The 15721-nt window shown below is 40.2% G+C and overlaps 1 protein-coding gene across 1 annotated transcript in view; it reads left to right on the top strand.

Moving 5' to 3' along the window:
* Positions 1-15721, top strand: part of LOC138981611 (NACHT and WD repeat domain-containing protein 2-like) — a gene marked incomplete in the record, with an annotated part of 92710 nt that overhangs the window by 15608 nt on the left and 61381 nt on the right. The window contains 1 exon segment of the mRNA XM_070354586.1: positions 13239-13327. Within this exon segment, the coding sequence (XP_070210687.1) occupies positions 13239-13327 (89 nt within the window).

The raw sequence follows: 15721 nt of genomic DNA, 5'->3' as shown, positions 1-15721 counted from the left end.
TGATATGCTGGAAGGACTGTACCTTCATGCCTAATAAAAGTGGGATATTGGTGACCCAGTGACTAACGACCCTGCGTGGCAATGACATCTTTTTTTTCGAGATTCGCGCGCACGTGCTGTCCTAAGTAGAGTGTATGCAGGATGATATCCATCTCTGTTTTGTCAGTGTATGCGTCATTTTTCAAGAGGATTTTGCATTAGGTGTCAGAAGTATAGAATTCATTTGGAAAGGGGATATAAAAGCCATGAAATGTTTGTGTGGTTCCTACAACAGAACTTGCCCTGGTCATGATGTTCTGAGATACAGGCACAGGTATTTGATTGTAGGGGAGTGCAGTCAGATGTTAGAGATCTCAACTTGTCTAGGGCCAGCTTTACGAGGGTGAAAGAGAAAATGTACGTTTTACGCCCTCACGGCAAAGCCATTAGGGGCATGTTACACGGACAAACCCGGCTTTTTATAAACAAAATAAAAAATAAAAATGCAGGGGTGGGGTGGGGGGGTGTAGATAGCTGGCTGCCGGCTGCTAGAGGACTTGAAATGGGCTAGGGACCGGGTTGGGTCGTCTTGGGTCAGTGCTGAATGGTTACTTTATGGGCTGTTGGCCGAACGGGTCACCGGGGCTTCATATTTTTGCATACATGTATTCGTGTTTCCAAGGCCTGAGGCTTTCGCTGTGACCCTGGGATCTTTATCGTGCGCATGCGGGCACACGGGGGTGTTCGGACACCGAGGAGAGTCTGCACAAAGTTGACAAACGAGGGTGGTGCCTTGACCGGCCTTACATAGGATCAGGTACTCATTTCCAGCTGGATGGACTGGAGAGCGCTCGCTAAAATCGGGTATTTGTGTCCGCCCCAAATGGGGGTCGATTCCCGACCGCCAGCGTGAGAGGCAAGTACTCTGACCACTATGCTACTCCGGCTCTTTGTAAACTATCGTGTAAGCCACCTCGGGTGTGTGTGGGGGGTTGTACTTGGAATAAGAGCATCCTTCCGTTTAGCCACATGTGTACCGAAAATCAACAACCAAAATCAATCAAATTGGAAATCCAAAGCATCATCATTATAATCATCCTCATCTCATTCATCATCCAAAATTATAAATTTGTCGGTGAGAACGATTACGTTTGGCTGACTGTGTAGATGTCGGTGAGAACGATTACGTTTGGCTGACTGTGTAGATGTCGGTGAGAACGATTACGTTTGGCTGACTGTGTAGATGTCGGTGAGAACGATTACGTTTGGTTGACTGTGTAGATGTCGGTGAGAACGATTACGTTTGGCTGACTGTGTAGATGGACATTTTGTGCCTGAATTTATTTCGCAGATTTACACACCGGTAGTGTATGAATTAAATGAATATTTGCATGAATACATGTACGTATGCATGAAGAAAAGTATGAATAACGTAATCCAAAAATGAATTAATAAAAAAATAAAAAATAATAAAAATAAAAAATGAAAAATAAACAAACAGAGCAACAAATAAGTAGATACATAGAAGATAAATGAGTAATGTAAAAATCAGACGTGGGTGCATTGTTGTAAATAAATGAATAAATAAATACATGTACAACTACATACACATTAAAACTAGATCTAGGCCATATTGAAGTAAATAACTAAACAAATGAATAAATAAAAATAAATAAACAAATACATAAACAAATAGATAAATTGCTCTACCTCCAAGGGGAGCCAGATGTAAAGCAGATTAGGGAGGGGATTTGTGTTTACAAATGAGGGCAAGCACACTCATACCGCCTTGCAAATTGCGCTCGAGAGCTGCTGATAAGAGGGTAGAGAGATACGGGTTCAGCGATAACTGCATGACGGCTAAAGTCGTGGCTGTAAACCATGTGGGGCCGGGTCGCTCAGCTTTAAAGGCCAACATCCAAAAGAATTTTTCTCCTGGAGCGACCTAAACTTGAACCCGTCGCTCTTCTTGCATGTCTGTTTACTTCGTGTTGCACGCAAAAATTGCGCGACTTCCTTGCCGCGTGGATTGACGAAGCTGTTTTATTCTCGTGACTGAAAACACTGCAGTGCGTGCAGTTTTATTCTGTGGGTTCGACCGATCGGTCCAGCAGTTTGGTCTCAATCGCTCTACACACACGCACACACACACACACACACACACACATACACATACACACACTGGCACACACACACACACACACACACTCACACACACACAGGCACACACTAGCACACACACACACACGCACACACACACACACCCGCTCGGCTTTTTGTCCCCTCTGCCTCACTGATTTGGTTTTGTGTTTATTTCGTAATTATTTTGTTAGTAAATAGTGAACATTGCTTCAATGCCGAAGCAAAAAACATCATTATTGGTTGTAATTTGCTACCAATTTTAAAACCCGACTATCGTATTACATAGTAATTTTGACAGCAGTTCAAATGTGTACATTTACCAGTTCCATTCAGCAGACTTTCAGGTCTTTGTGACTGATTTCTGGCCAGGAATTCATCACGCTTTCTGTTGTTCATTCGTTTCCTGTGACATTGATCAGCAAACCAGCAAAGTGTGTGTGTGTGTGTGTGTGTGTGTGTGTGTGTGTGTGTGTGTGTGTGTGTGTGTGTGTGTGTGTGTGTGTGCCTTTGGTTATATCGGTTTTTGTTGTTGTTGATGAGTACGTAACAAAATGTAGTCAGTATAATTATATACGTTTGCACCATACCTCATCTCCCGTGAAATATCAACAGAGTTCGAAGTTTCAGTTTGTCAATCTGGATTTGTTTTCAAATACGTTTTGTCTTTCTTTCCTTGTCCTGGTTTGTTTACAGATCATCGTCATTTTTTAATCTCGGAAGATCTAACTAGTGTTCTGAGCATCGCCTAAGTAGACATCAACAAGCATGTACATACTTGAATGATCTTGCCGTTGTCTATCTTTTGCGATATCATGTCATGCGAGGCACATCGCAACATTATTGAATATTTGTACCAGTTTCAATTTGTCTGATTCAAACTAGATGTTGAATGACACAGAAATAAAACGATTTCTTCGTGAACTTCAATTTAATATATCAGGTGTACGATACATCTACACAGTTGTGTGTGTGTGTGTGTGTGTGTGTGTGTGTGTGTGTGTGTGTGTGTGTGTGTGTGTGTATGTGTGTGTGTGTGTGTGTGTGTGTGTATCTGAGTGTGTGTGTGTGTGTGTGTGTGTTCTTGAACATAACTACACCCATGTGTTTATGAGTTACATAATTATATATATGCGTTCAGTCAGTCTGCATGTTTCCTTTCACAAAATAAGACACAACATCAAAAATGAATACAGATTTGATCTGCAAGGAGGAAATATCAAACCAACCCACACCCCAAACCTAAAGCAGCTCATGACAAACTTTTGGTACACACTTTGCAAAATAATACTCTAATTTCTAACCAGCTGCATTACACGCTGCCAACAGAGAGAGAACAAGTCGCGTAAGGCGAAATTACAACATTTAGTTAATCTGTCGAACCCACAGAATACAAGAAACTAAGTCCATCTCACGATGAACACGAGCCGAAATCATATGCACTCGACTTATGAAATAGAAAGAAATCAAATACGACGAAGAGAAGAAAAAGTTTGAAAGTACCATTGAACTTCCATGTCGGCGTGTGGCTGAGCTTAAAATAGGAATGTTGTTGCAATCTGTTAGGCACTTTCCCTTTTGACGGGTAGTTTTTGCATGTACAGCAAAACACGGCCTTTTTTACAAATCCTAAAGACTGTCGGAAACTTCGCATGCTCTCTTGTGAACGCCATGTGAAACATTGATTCTGAAACAAAAATCTATGGCATGAATGACAATGGAAAGACGGTCTCTCTCTGATTCCAAGTTCATAATGGCAGTTATAAAGTGCTGAATTTAAAAAATCTGTAGATGAAGTAAAATCATTTGAATGTTGGCTTGTTGAAACTTCATAACAAACAGCCACCTCGTCTATATCATTATCTGAAAGAATGCCAACTTCCTTTGAAACACCAACATTTGTATGGAAAACTTCTGTTTCTGTCATCTTTGATTTCATTTGACAACTTGGACTGATGGCATCTTCCAGAGATATATCCATTACTTTCAACTTGCGCCTCTTTGTATTCCTGTAAGCCTGCCACTTATTTATAAAAAGAAACGTTTGATACTTTTACCAAACAGTTAGTATAATGCACGATTTACCTGTATTCGTCTTTAAATTCTGCAAGACTGAAGCGAAAGAGGTCTGTCTCAGTTTTGTCGTCAGTTTGTTGTGTACATTTACACACGCACAACGAACAACACATGCACAGGCCCGGGGGAAGCTCTCCTTTCTTATGTCCGACGATAGACGTATACATGTAGTTTACATGTTTATTAGTCATCTATTTGATAGATTACGTGTATGATATGACGGAGAGTCGCATCGGTTTGATGCTGTGAACCCAACCGTGGCTGTGGCTGTCGTTTGAAGTAACCTACTTCTTTATAAAGATTCATTTACATTCTACTTCTGACCAAGGCATGTTTGGTACCTACTGAATCCTTGTTGCGTGTAGTTTTACGTGGCACGTTGCCCAAAGTTGTATTCTTGAGGAGCATAAAATAAAACGTGTTACAAAGTTATCTCAAAACTCTGCAGTGACTGCTCGCGTAGCAGGTCAGCTAATTATAGCACGCAGCCTCCACAGACAGCTTTCGAGCCGAGACCATATGAGTCGCCGCTCCTGCACTGCAGTGTTTTCAGTCACGAGAATAAAATAGCTTCGTCAATCCACGCGGCAAGGAAGTCGCTCGATTTTTGCGTGCAGCACGAAGTAAACAGACATGCAAGAATAGTTACGGGTTCAAGTTTAGGTCGCTCCAGGAGAAAAATTCTTTTGGATGTTGGCCTTTAACAGACTTTTGCTGAGGACAGCTCAGGTGGCTATGAGGGGGGGAATTACCGGTCCTAACGGGCTGTGATCTGGGGGGGGGGGGGGGGGGGTTGTTTAGGGGTCGGGGTGGAGGTAAAGTGTTTGGTTGGATTTGTGTCCTTGTGTGGTGTTCATTGGTGTACGGTTTATGTGAGTGAATCAGAGGAGGAGGGAGGAATGAGAGAGAGAGAGAGAAAGAGAGAGAGAGAGAGAGAGAGAGAGAGAGGACAGACAGACAGACAGACAGACAGACAAACAGACAGACAAAGAAAAAGAGAAAGACGGAGGGAGAGAGACAGTCCCCAGTGTGATAACGTTGACGATAAACAACTTGAAGACGACGAAGACTTTGCAATAGCTATGAGGACGCAGAAAGTCGAAAGCAATATCATGGAAATTCCAGTGACGCTGTGCAGTCTTCGTCAATGCATTTGCATAATTCAAGAAAAATCAACGAAAACTGTACTTCTATTGACAAGATATGACACTAACATCCTCTTCTTCTAAAACATTTTACTCACACCCCACGCGGCGAATCTTTGAGTGAAGTAGAAATAGATTCGTAACCATTTCTCAAAACCTAGTCCACCCGAAGATTACACAAGGAGAATTAGATTCGTTACCATTTGGCAAAACCTAGTCCACCCGAAGATTACACAAGGAGAATTAGATTCGTTACCATTTGGCAAAACCTAGTCCACCCGAAGATTACACAAGGAGAATTAGATTCGTAACCGTTTGGCAAAACCTAGTCCACCAGAAAAATGACACAAGGAGAAATAGATTCGTAACCATTTGGCAAAACCTAGTCCACCAGAAGAATTACACATGGAGAAATAGATTCGTAACCATTTGGCAAAACCTAGTCCACCAGAAGAATTACACATGGAGAAATAGATTCGTAACCATTTGGCAAAACCTAAACACCAGAAGAATTACACATGGAGAAATAGATTCGTAACCTTTTGGCAAAGCCTAGTCCACCCGAAGAATTACACGTGGAGAAATAGATTCGCAACCATTTGGCAAAACCTAGTTCACCAGAAGAATTACACATGGAGAAATAGATTCGTAACCATTTGGCAAAACCTAGTCCACCAGAAGAATTACACATGGAGAAATAGATTCGTAACCATTTGGCAAAACCTAGTCCACAAGAAGAATTACACATCGAGAAATAGATTCGTAACCATTTGGCAAAACCTATTCCACCCGAAGAATTACACGTGGAGAAATAGATTCGCAACCATTTGGCAAAACCTAGTCCACCCGAAGAATTACACAAGGAGTCACAATCGAACCCACTAATATCACCTCCACAGATAGTAAATCTGTACAGAGCGCTCACTGAACACTATCCGTGGTTAGAAAATCGCTACATCCAAAAGGGCGTTAAGCATCTAAACATCGAGCAAGATTTTGCAGGACAAACTAAGACTTTGATCCGTCAATTGTTGTCACACGTACCCTTCAAGAACAAAGCGGGGGTGTTGCTAGATACATGCTACAAACGTCGACGGTTCTCCTTCAATTTGCTGAATAAGTTCGTGACGGGCAGATCTTCGGACAGGAATTTAAGGGTCTAAAAGTCTTAGGAAGGAAATATCGGTGAGAACGATTACGTCCTTGTGATCAGAGCGATTGATAAACGCTTTATCGGGAAGGCGAAGAAGTATGCGAGCATAACGACGAGTGTGTCCACTGAACATTTGGCGGATTTGGGTGCAGACAGAAACGTAGCATGCTGAAGAAAACCTTTCCAGGAGTGATTTCCAGATTAGATTTGACTCGACATGCTCTGACCTTGTACATACACGCGAGTTAATTTGGCAATAAGAAGATGGCATGCACAGGAATTTGGAGAGTGAAAGTTACAAGCATGATGACTATGAATTTGGCGATAGAAAGATACATCACGCACACGAATTTGCGAAGAGAAAGATACGAGAATGCAAGTGAATATGGCGATAGAAAGACACTAGCATGCTAACGAGTTTTTGGTTTTTTTAATACAAAGATCCATGTTCTAGCATACACAGAGATTTGGCAATGTAAAGATACTCACATTGCAATTTCTCAATGTGAGATAATAAAGTTAATTTGATTTGATATGATTTAATTTGTTACTAGCATCCACATGGATTTAGCGATAGAAAGATACTGGCATCCACATGGATTTGGCGATAGAAAGATACTGGCATCCACAGATATTTGGCAATAGAAAGATACTAGCATCGACAGGGATTTGGCGATAGAAAGATACTAGCATCCACAGGGATTTAGCCATGGAAAGATACAAACATCCACAGAGATTTGGCGATAGAAAGATACTAGCATCCACAGGGATTTAGCCATCGAAAGATACTAGCATCCACAGTACAGGGATTTGGCGATAGAAAGATACTAGCATCCACAGGGATTTGGCGATAGAAAGATACTAGCATCCACAGGATTTTGGCGATAGAAAGATTAACATCCACAGTTTGTCAATAGAAAGAGACAAGCATCCACATGGATTTGGCGATAGAAAGATACTAGCTTCCACAAGGATTTGTCAATAGAAAGATACTAGCATCCACATGGATTTGGCGATAGAAAGATACTAGCATCCACATGAATTGGGCAATAGAAAGATACTAGCATCCACAGGGATTTGGCGATAGAAAGATACTAGCATCCACATGGATTTGGCGATAGAAAGATACTAGCATCCACATGAATTGGGCAATAGAAAGATACTAGCATCCACAGGGATTTGGCGATAGAAAAATACTAGCATCCACAGGGATATGGCAATAGAAAGATACTAGCTTCCACATGGATTTGGCGATAGAAAGACTAGCATCCACATGGATTTGGCGATAGAAAGACAAGCATCCACATGGATTTGGCAATAGAAAGACCCTAGCTTCCACATGGATTTGGCGATAGAAAGATACTAGCATCCACAGGGATTGGGCGATAGAAAGATACTAGCATCCACAGGGATTTGGCGATAGAAAGATACTAGCATCCACAGGGATTTGGCAATAGAAAAATACAAGCATCCACAGGGATTTGGCAATAGAAAGATACACGCATCCACATGATTTGGCGATAGAAAGACTAGCATCCACAGGGATTTGCCAATAGAAAGAGACAAGCATCCACATGGATTTGGCGATAGAAAGATACTAGCATCCACAGGCAATTGGCAATAGAAAGATATTAGCATCCACAAGGATTTGGCGATAGAAAGATACTTGCATCCACAGGGATTTGGCAATAGAAAGATACTAGCATCCACATGAATTGGGCAATAGAAAGATATTAGCATAAACAGGAATTTGGTGATAGAAAGATACTAGCATCCACATGGATTAAGCAATATAAAGATACCATCATGCTCATGCATTTGGCGTGAGAAAAATATTAGCATGCACATGCATTCGGCAATAAAATAGATACCACCATGCACATGAATTTGGCGAGAGAATACTGCCGACATTTTCTGTCAGCGTGAATTATTGAGGTAGTGTGGCACTGGGAGAATTCTGCTGCGTATTAACCAGAAAAAATGTTCATCATTAACACATAATTTCAAAATAGCATCCCAATCCTTCTTAGTTATACTTATCCACGAAGCTGAGATTCATTTGGTGTCAACATGTTCGAGAGTTGTATAGATATATATAAAGCCATCGCTGACAGTTTCTTGGGATCGGTGTGTGGTATGCTGAGTGTGTGTCAGGTCCTGCACTTGCAAGCATTCCAAGAATGAATATTAATAGCTCTTCTGGGGAACCTGCCTTAATTACTTTCAGAGGTCACGTTTCTTGTCAGTATCGCTTTTCACAAAAAAAGGAAAGAAAGACGGAAAGAATAAAAGAAAGAAAGAAAAAAAGAAGGAAGAAAAAAAGAGAAGAAAAAAAGAGAAAACTGTGAAAAAGAAATAGATAAATCAATTCATTAAGAGAGAAAGAAAGGACGAAAGACATTTTTATTAAAAAGAAACGAAAAGCACATTAAAAGAAAAATTGTAGTTTGAAAACATGTTTAGCTGAGATAAATAAATGAATCAATAAATAGGTAGATAAAAAAAATAAAAAAAATGAATAGATAAATAAATGAATACATAAATGAATAAATAATTTTTTTTAAATAAATAGATATAAAATAAAAGGTAAATGAATAAATAAATAAATAAATCCATCAATAAATCAATAAGAGGAAAGAAAATACAGTATATGCGTTAAGCTGAATACCATTTTACTGTACAATACACTTTCAGATTTTGTCTTGGTGTTGCCCAAAGCACATTTTTAATCCATTACATTGCCACTTCAGAGCAATGTTTCAACAGTATGTATACGTTATTAAACATAATTAACTAAACCGCTAAAATGTAAAGTTTACATTTATTTTGTTTGCGTTTTAATCCTTTTTGATCGTTTGACAGCAATATTTTTCTCCAACGTGTGTTCTGAATTAGTTTGGGTTTTCTTGAAAACTGTATTTAATCGCTCCAGACAGTAAAGACTTAATTTGGGTCGTTTAAAAGCTGAAAGCTGAATATATTCTGTGTTAAGATCTAATTTCTTCGTAGGTGTTCCAAGTTTCGGTCTATTAATCAAAACCAAAAACATTTCACGTTGACCATTTTCTTTAATTTCATAAATCGACTTTGTTCAGTTCGTCTTTTTAATTTTCTGGACTCTCAGAAACTAAAGACATTCATTGTTTTGTGTTATCCTGGCGGATCGGTATTGACTTTACAAACAGTGTCTTGACTGCGAGTAAAAACTTAACAGACATGTGTCGATGTTTTTGACGAAACACAAAACGGGACTTCCATGTTGGGAGGGATGAATAATTTATTGACGAGAACATGAAACAAGTGATTGATCGTGTTGTTGAGGGTAAAACCCAAAGAAGTGAGCAACTGGACACCAATGACAATACGAACAGCGCTCAGTGCGCAGTCTCGACAAATATGTTTTCAAACGTATATGCCTTTTAATGGCACTCTACTTTTCGTTCGGTACATCATCTCACATCTGGTTAGGCTTTTACATGGGATAAGACAATCCCTACACTTGGGTCACTCAGACAAATTCCGGAAATGATATTACTGGAGGTTGTGGAATAGTTGCTTTCCCTTGTTTTCCCTTGCTCTTCTAAAGAAACACTGAGGCAAGTTACACGTGACATTGTCATAATTTATACTTGTCTCATCAGTGTTTCTATAGAAACAAGGGGACGCAATTCTTCCACAACCCGTACAACCCGGACAGCGTTATTTTCGAACATGGTCTTTTTTTGTGACAGCTATACAGTCTGCGAAATTAATTCAACTTAAAATGCCGACTGTGTACAGAAAGAGCAGACAGACGGTAGAATTTTGGTATGCGTTAAAGTGGAAGGACCTTCACCTCATTTGAAAGTATGCATGGGATCTATTGCTATTTTGAATATTGTTGACACGGCGCAGCATGTCTGCTTTCTGTCGGTTTAAACAATGTTTTACTTCTGTTTTATATTTTCATGAAACTGCCATTATCATATAGTGAAAACTACTATAATTATATGCCTACGGCTTATGGTGGTGTCTTCAAAACAAACTTACAATATAATGAATAAATAAGAAATAGCTGCTTTCTGTTGACAAGGCACAGTCTAAAGGAAAGAGCTCCACTTCTGAACACACTTTCTGTAATAATAATAATAATAAAACATTCTTTTATAGCGCTGTTCACCGCCAAATGGCAGTCTCATGGCGCTTTACATTAGACATTAAAATTCAACATTTTACATATAAAAAGTTTCCTCGTAAGAAATAACATACAAGCATTAAAAAATGCATAGACAACGACCACGAAAGACATATAAGATAATGTAGAAAAAATGTTTTTAAAACGATGAAAAATACGTAAGATAAGTAATAGACACATAGTTACACATAAACAGTCTGACAATAAAACAGAACTGACATAAAAGCGTACAGATCTAAAATCAGAACGAAGATGTAACACAGACTGTGGGGCAACAAATTAAACAACTAAGAACAGGCATACTGTATTATAATACTACATTAGAACTTTTTAAATTTATACCCAATACACATTAAAACATCAAATTCAATTCATCATACAATACACGCATTCTGTAACCCGTGTTGAGCACAATGTGACATAGTACATAGTTCTACCAGCAAATGTAGCACACATGGTAAACACTGGTGTAGTACATCACACTGTGTGTAGCACACATGGTAAACACTGGTGTAGTACATCACACTGTGTGTAGCACACATGGTAAACACTGGTGTAGTACATCACACTGTGTGTAGCACACATGGTAAACACTGGTGTAGTACATCACACTGTGTGTAGCACACATGGTAAACACTGGTGTAGTACATCACACTGTGTGTAGCACACATGGTAAACACTGGTGTAGTACATCACACTGTGTGTAGCACACATGGTAAACACTGGTGTAGTACATCACACTGTGTTCAAAACTGGTTACAGAAAGTGTTCACTTCAGTTTAGATTGCAAGATAGGTATCTTTAACACAGGAGAACATATAATGTATCTTTTGTTCGCGTTATTGGTGACTCGGCCTGCTTAAAATGCACTGAAGACAAGGTTAATGCGCCGCAGTTGGTATTTTGGTGTTTATTTATCGAGGAATTACAAAAGAAAACGTGTTAAAGGTTTCAGCAGAAATTTGTTTTGCCGATTTAAACCTGAAGACTGAAAGATTTTATTTTTATAGTGAACAAATTGGAATGCTCATGCAGATTTTTTTTTTTATACTTTAGGGAAACATCAGGTCTGGGGAGAAGGGGTAGGGGGGGGCAAAGCAAGGAGAAGACAGTAATCAAAACACACAAGCAGTGACATACAGACACATAAAGACAGGCATAGACAGACAGAAAGACAGACAGAAAGACAGACAAGACAAGTAGACAGACACACACACGCACTCTCTTTCTCTCTCACACACACACACAAACACACACACACACACACACACACGCACACACACACACACAAACATACACACACACATACACATACACACACACACACACACACACACACACACACACACACACACACACACACACACACACACACACACAGTCACGCGGAACGATAACAAAAGAACACGGAAATCGAACCCTCAGAGGTGAATTCCAATCTCAGAACTATCTGAGATAGCAAACACAAAAGAACAATAAATCACGAAAGTGGGTAAGTTTGTCAAGGCCACTTCAACGGGTTTATACAACCACTTGAGAAGAGCGTAACCTCTTGTCGAATTTTTACAGGTGGTGCTTGATCTCAGTTTATGCAATGATAACCTTTACAATACCTTCTGGTTCAAATCAAGAACTCCTTCAAAACCAGAGTGTGTGCTACTTGTGGTTGTGTTAACGATACTTTGATCTCAGTTTATGCAATGATGTTTTGATGTTGTTTGTTTGTTGTTGTTCCTTGCATCGAGAAACCATTGGGTTGTGCGAGACAGATTCGGCATGGATCTGCTTCTCTGTTTTGTTCTCGACTTACTCTAAAAACTATTCACATTTAAGACATATAAATTTAAGTAAAGACAGAAGGTTCCTTAAATACTTTTTTTACGGTCGTTTCCTTCAAATCTTGCATTTGTCCAAAATCTGAATAGCTTTTACAATGGTTTTGTCGGGATCTTTTGCTACATCCCTGATTATGCAAAGATATCTTTCACAGACTTACTATTTGAAATCAAAAGCTTTCTGTGCTGGTTTGGAATGTTGAGCCTGATAGTTTAAAGAAACCCTTCCATGCCCTGCAAACAATTGTTTGCACCACCACGGGCACAGGTTTATTCAGGCTCGTACAAGACTTGTATATATGCAATAAGAGCCTCCTTTAGTCGTTTACTTTACCACAGGTTAATCCAGCCACGTTAGACATATACATGATAGAAGAGCATCCTTCAGCGGTCTACCTGCGTCATGTGCAGTTTGAATGATTTGCTGAATTCATTTCGCAGATTCACATAAATTAGTTGTCAGTTACAAATTAATCCAGCAGAATTGTTTGGCACTCTGCACAGGAAGCAGCCAGGAAGTAATAGGCTCTTTTCTCATCTTAATGTACAAATCTAACGAAAGATTAAAATAGTGCTACACTTATATCTTTAAGTTAATCGCTATTGAACATTGAAATCACATTTCTAGGAGTATGTTCATTGTGTGGTTTTAAGAGCATTTAACATCAATGTACAATGTGTCGACAATTAAGTTTTTATTGGCTTAAAAAAGTAATGCTTATTTCCCTTTTTTGCAGACACAACGCTAGAGCGAAACAACTTGATGGAAAAAGTGTATCCCAAGCTGAAGGAGTTTTGCCGAGAGAAACACGGACTTGAGTTTCAGGTAATTTCCATGTGTGTGTGTGTGTGCATAATATGGTATCCACACCCAACAAGAAAAACCGAGCGTGTGTGTGTGTGTGTGTGTGTATGTGTGTGTGTGTGTGGCAATGTGTGTGTGTGTGTGTGTGTGTGTGTATGTGCGCGCGAGCGAGTGTGTGTGTGTGTGTGTGTGCATATGATCGTGTGTGAACGCTCGTGCTTGTCTGCGTGTGTGGGGGTGGAGGGTCTCGGGGACGGAAATCTATTTTTAACCACCTTGTCCGGTTAGATTTTTCCTGCATGAATTCTCCAGACAATTCTCCAAAACGAGAACACAATGTTCTTTCGAATGAATACGTCATTTTTCTGCTCTCCAGAAAAGCCGGCCAATCATTAGGCAACTTGCTGCCATTAAATGTCGATAGACAAAATAGCAGACCAAATGATTGAACACAACAATGAAGGGCGCAGTGGTGTGGTGGTAAGACGTCGGCCTCCTAATCGGAAGGTCGTGAGTTCGAATCCCAGTCGCTGCCGCCTGGTGGGTTAAGAGTGGAGATTTTTCCGATCTCCCAGGTCAACTTATGTGCAGACCTGCTAGTGACTTAACCCCCTTCGTGTGTACACGCAAGCACAAGACCAAGTGCGCACGGAAAAGATCCTGTAATCCATGTCAGAGTTCGGTGGGTTATGGAAACACGAAAATGCCCAGCATGCCTACTCAACGAAAGCGGAGTGAGCTGACTATGCTCTATAGTGTGGGGAACCCAAATGGGCAAACGAGCTCACACGTAACCAGACAATTCTGGAACGCTGAAGAAGAAGAAGAAGGAGAAAGAGAAGGAGGAGAAGGAGAAGGAGAAGGAGAAGGAGAAGGAGAAAGAGAAGAAGAAGAAGAAGAAGAGGAAGAAGAAGAGGAAGAAGAAGAAGAAGAAGGAGAAGAAGAAGAACACAACTATCAACCAGCCCAAATAAACTTTGAAACAAGTCGCGTAAGGCAAAATTTCTACATTTAGTCAAGCTGTCGAACTCACGGGATGAAACTGAACGCACTGTATTTTTTCACCAAGACAGTACAGCTTCGTCAATCCCCGCGTGAAGGAAATCGCTCACCTCCCATGTGCAAAACGTAGTGCTATTGACACGCCAGATTAGCGCGGTAGCGTATTGTGCTAAGCAGGAAAGCGCGCTTTTCTGTATTCTTGTTAACTTTCTGAGCGGTTTTTGAATCCAACCTATCATATCTATATGTTTTTGGAATCAGGAAATGATAAAGAATAAGATGAAATCATTTTGGATCGATTTCTTAAATTTTAATCGTAAGATTAATTAATCTATGTTAATTGTGATCACATTTTAAGAGTAAACATGACATATGTATATATTTTTAGATTCAGAATGTGATGAAGATTACGATGCAATCAATTTTAAATCTGTTTGTGAAAAATCGATTTTAATGACAACTTTAATGAGCAAACTCATTAATTAATTTTTAAGCCTTCAAGCTGAAATGCAATACCAAAGTCCGGGCTTCGTCGAAGATTACTTGACCAAAATGTTAACCAATTTGGTTGAAAAATGAGAGCGTGACAGTGCCGCCTCAACTTTCACGAAAAGCCGGATATGACGTCATCAAAGACATTTATCAAAAAAATGAAAATAAGTTTGGGGATATCATACCCAGGAACTCCCATGTAAAATTTCATGAAGATCGGTCTAGTAGTTTTCTCTATATCGCTCTACACACACACACACCCTCGTCTCGATTCCCCCCTCTGCGTTAAAACATTTAGTCAAAACTTGACTAAATGTAAAAACACCACCCAGTAAAGAACAATGTGACACCCCCCCCTCCCCCGTCCTTTCTCTTTGACTGTCTGTTTGTATGTCTGTCTGTCTGTCCGTCCGTCTGTCTGTCTGTCTGTCTGTCTATCTGTCTTTCTGTCAGTCTTTCTGTGTCTGTCTCTCTCTCTTGCTTTCTCTCTCATTCTCCCTCCCTGTTCATGTTCCTTTTCTATTCCCTTTTCCCGTCCCCCTTTCCTTTGTTTCCCTCAGCGCGCGCCTTTGTGTTTGTGTGTGGGAACGAGGGGGCGTGCATTAGAGAGAGAGAGAGAGAGAGAGAGAGAGAGAGAGAGAGGAGAGAGAGAGATAGAGGAGAGAGAGAGAGAGGAGAGAGAGAGAGAGAGAGGAGAGAGAGAGAGAGAGGAGGAGAGAGAGAGAGGAGAGAGAGAGAGAGAGAGAGGAGAGAGAGAGTGTGAGAGAGAGAGAGAGAGAGAGAGAGAGAGAGAGAGAGAGAGAGAGAGAGAGATGATGGAACTTTATTTTTCAAGGATAGAGGTTTAAGGCGACGCCTTTTCTTACAACCGGTCCTTAAAAGAGTGAGAGTGAGACAGACAGACATACATACAGACAGACA

The sequence above is a fragment of the Littorina saxatilis genome, linkage group LG12 (assembly GCF_037325665.1).
Source record: "Littorina saxatilis isolate snail1 linkage group LG12, US_GU_Lsax_2.0, whole genome shotgun sequence".
NCBI lineage: Eukaryota > Metazoa > Mollusca > Gastropoda > Littorinimorpha > Littorinidae > Littorina > Littorina saxatilis.
The sequence above is the reverse complement of the archived record's forward strand: the minus strand, read 5'-3'. Positions and strand labels throughout refer to the sequence as shown.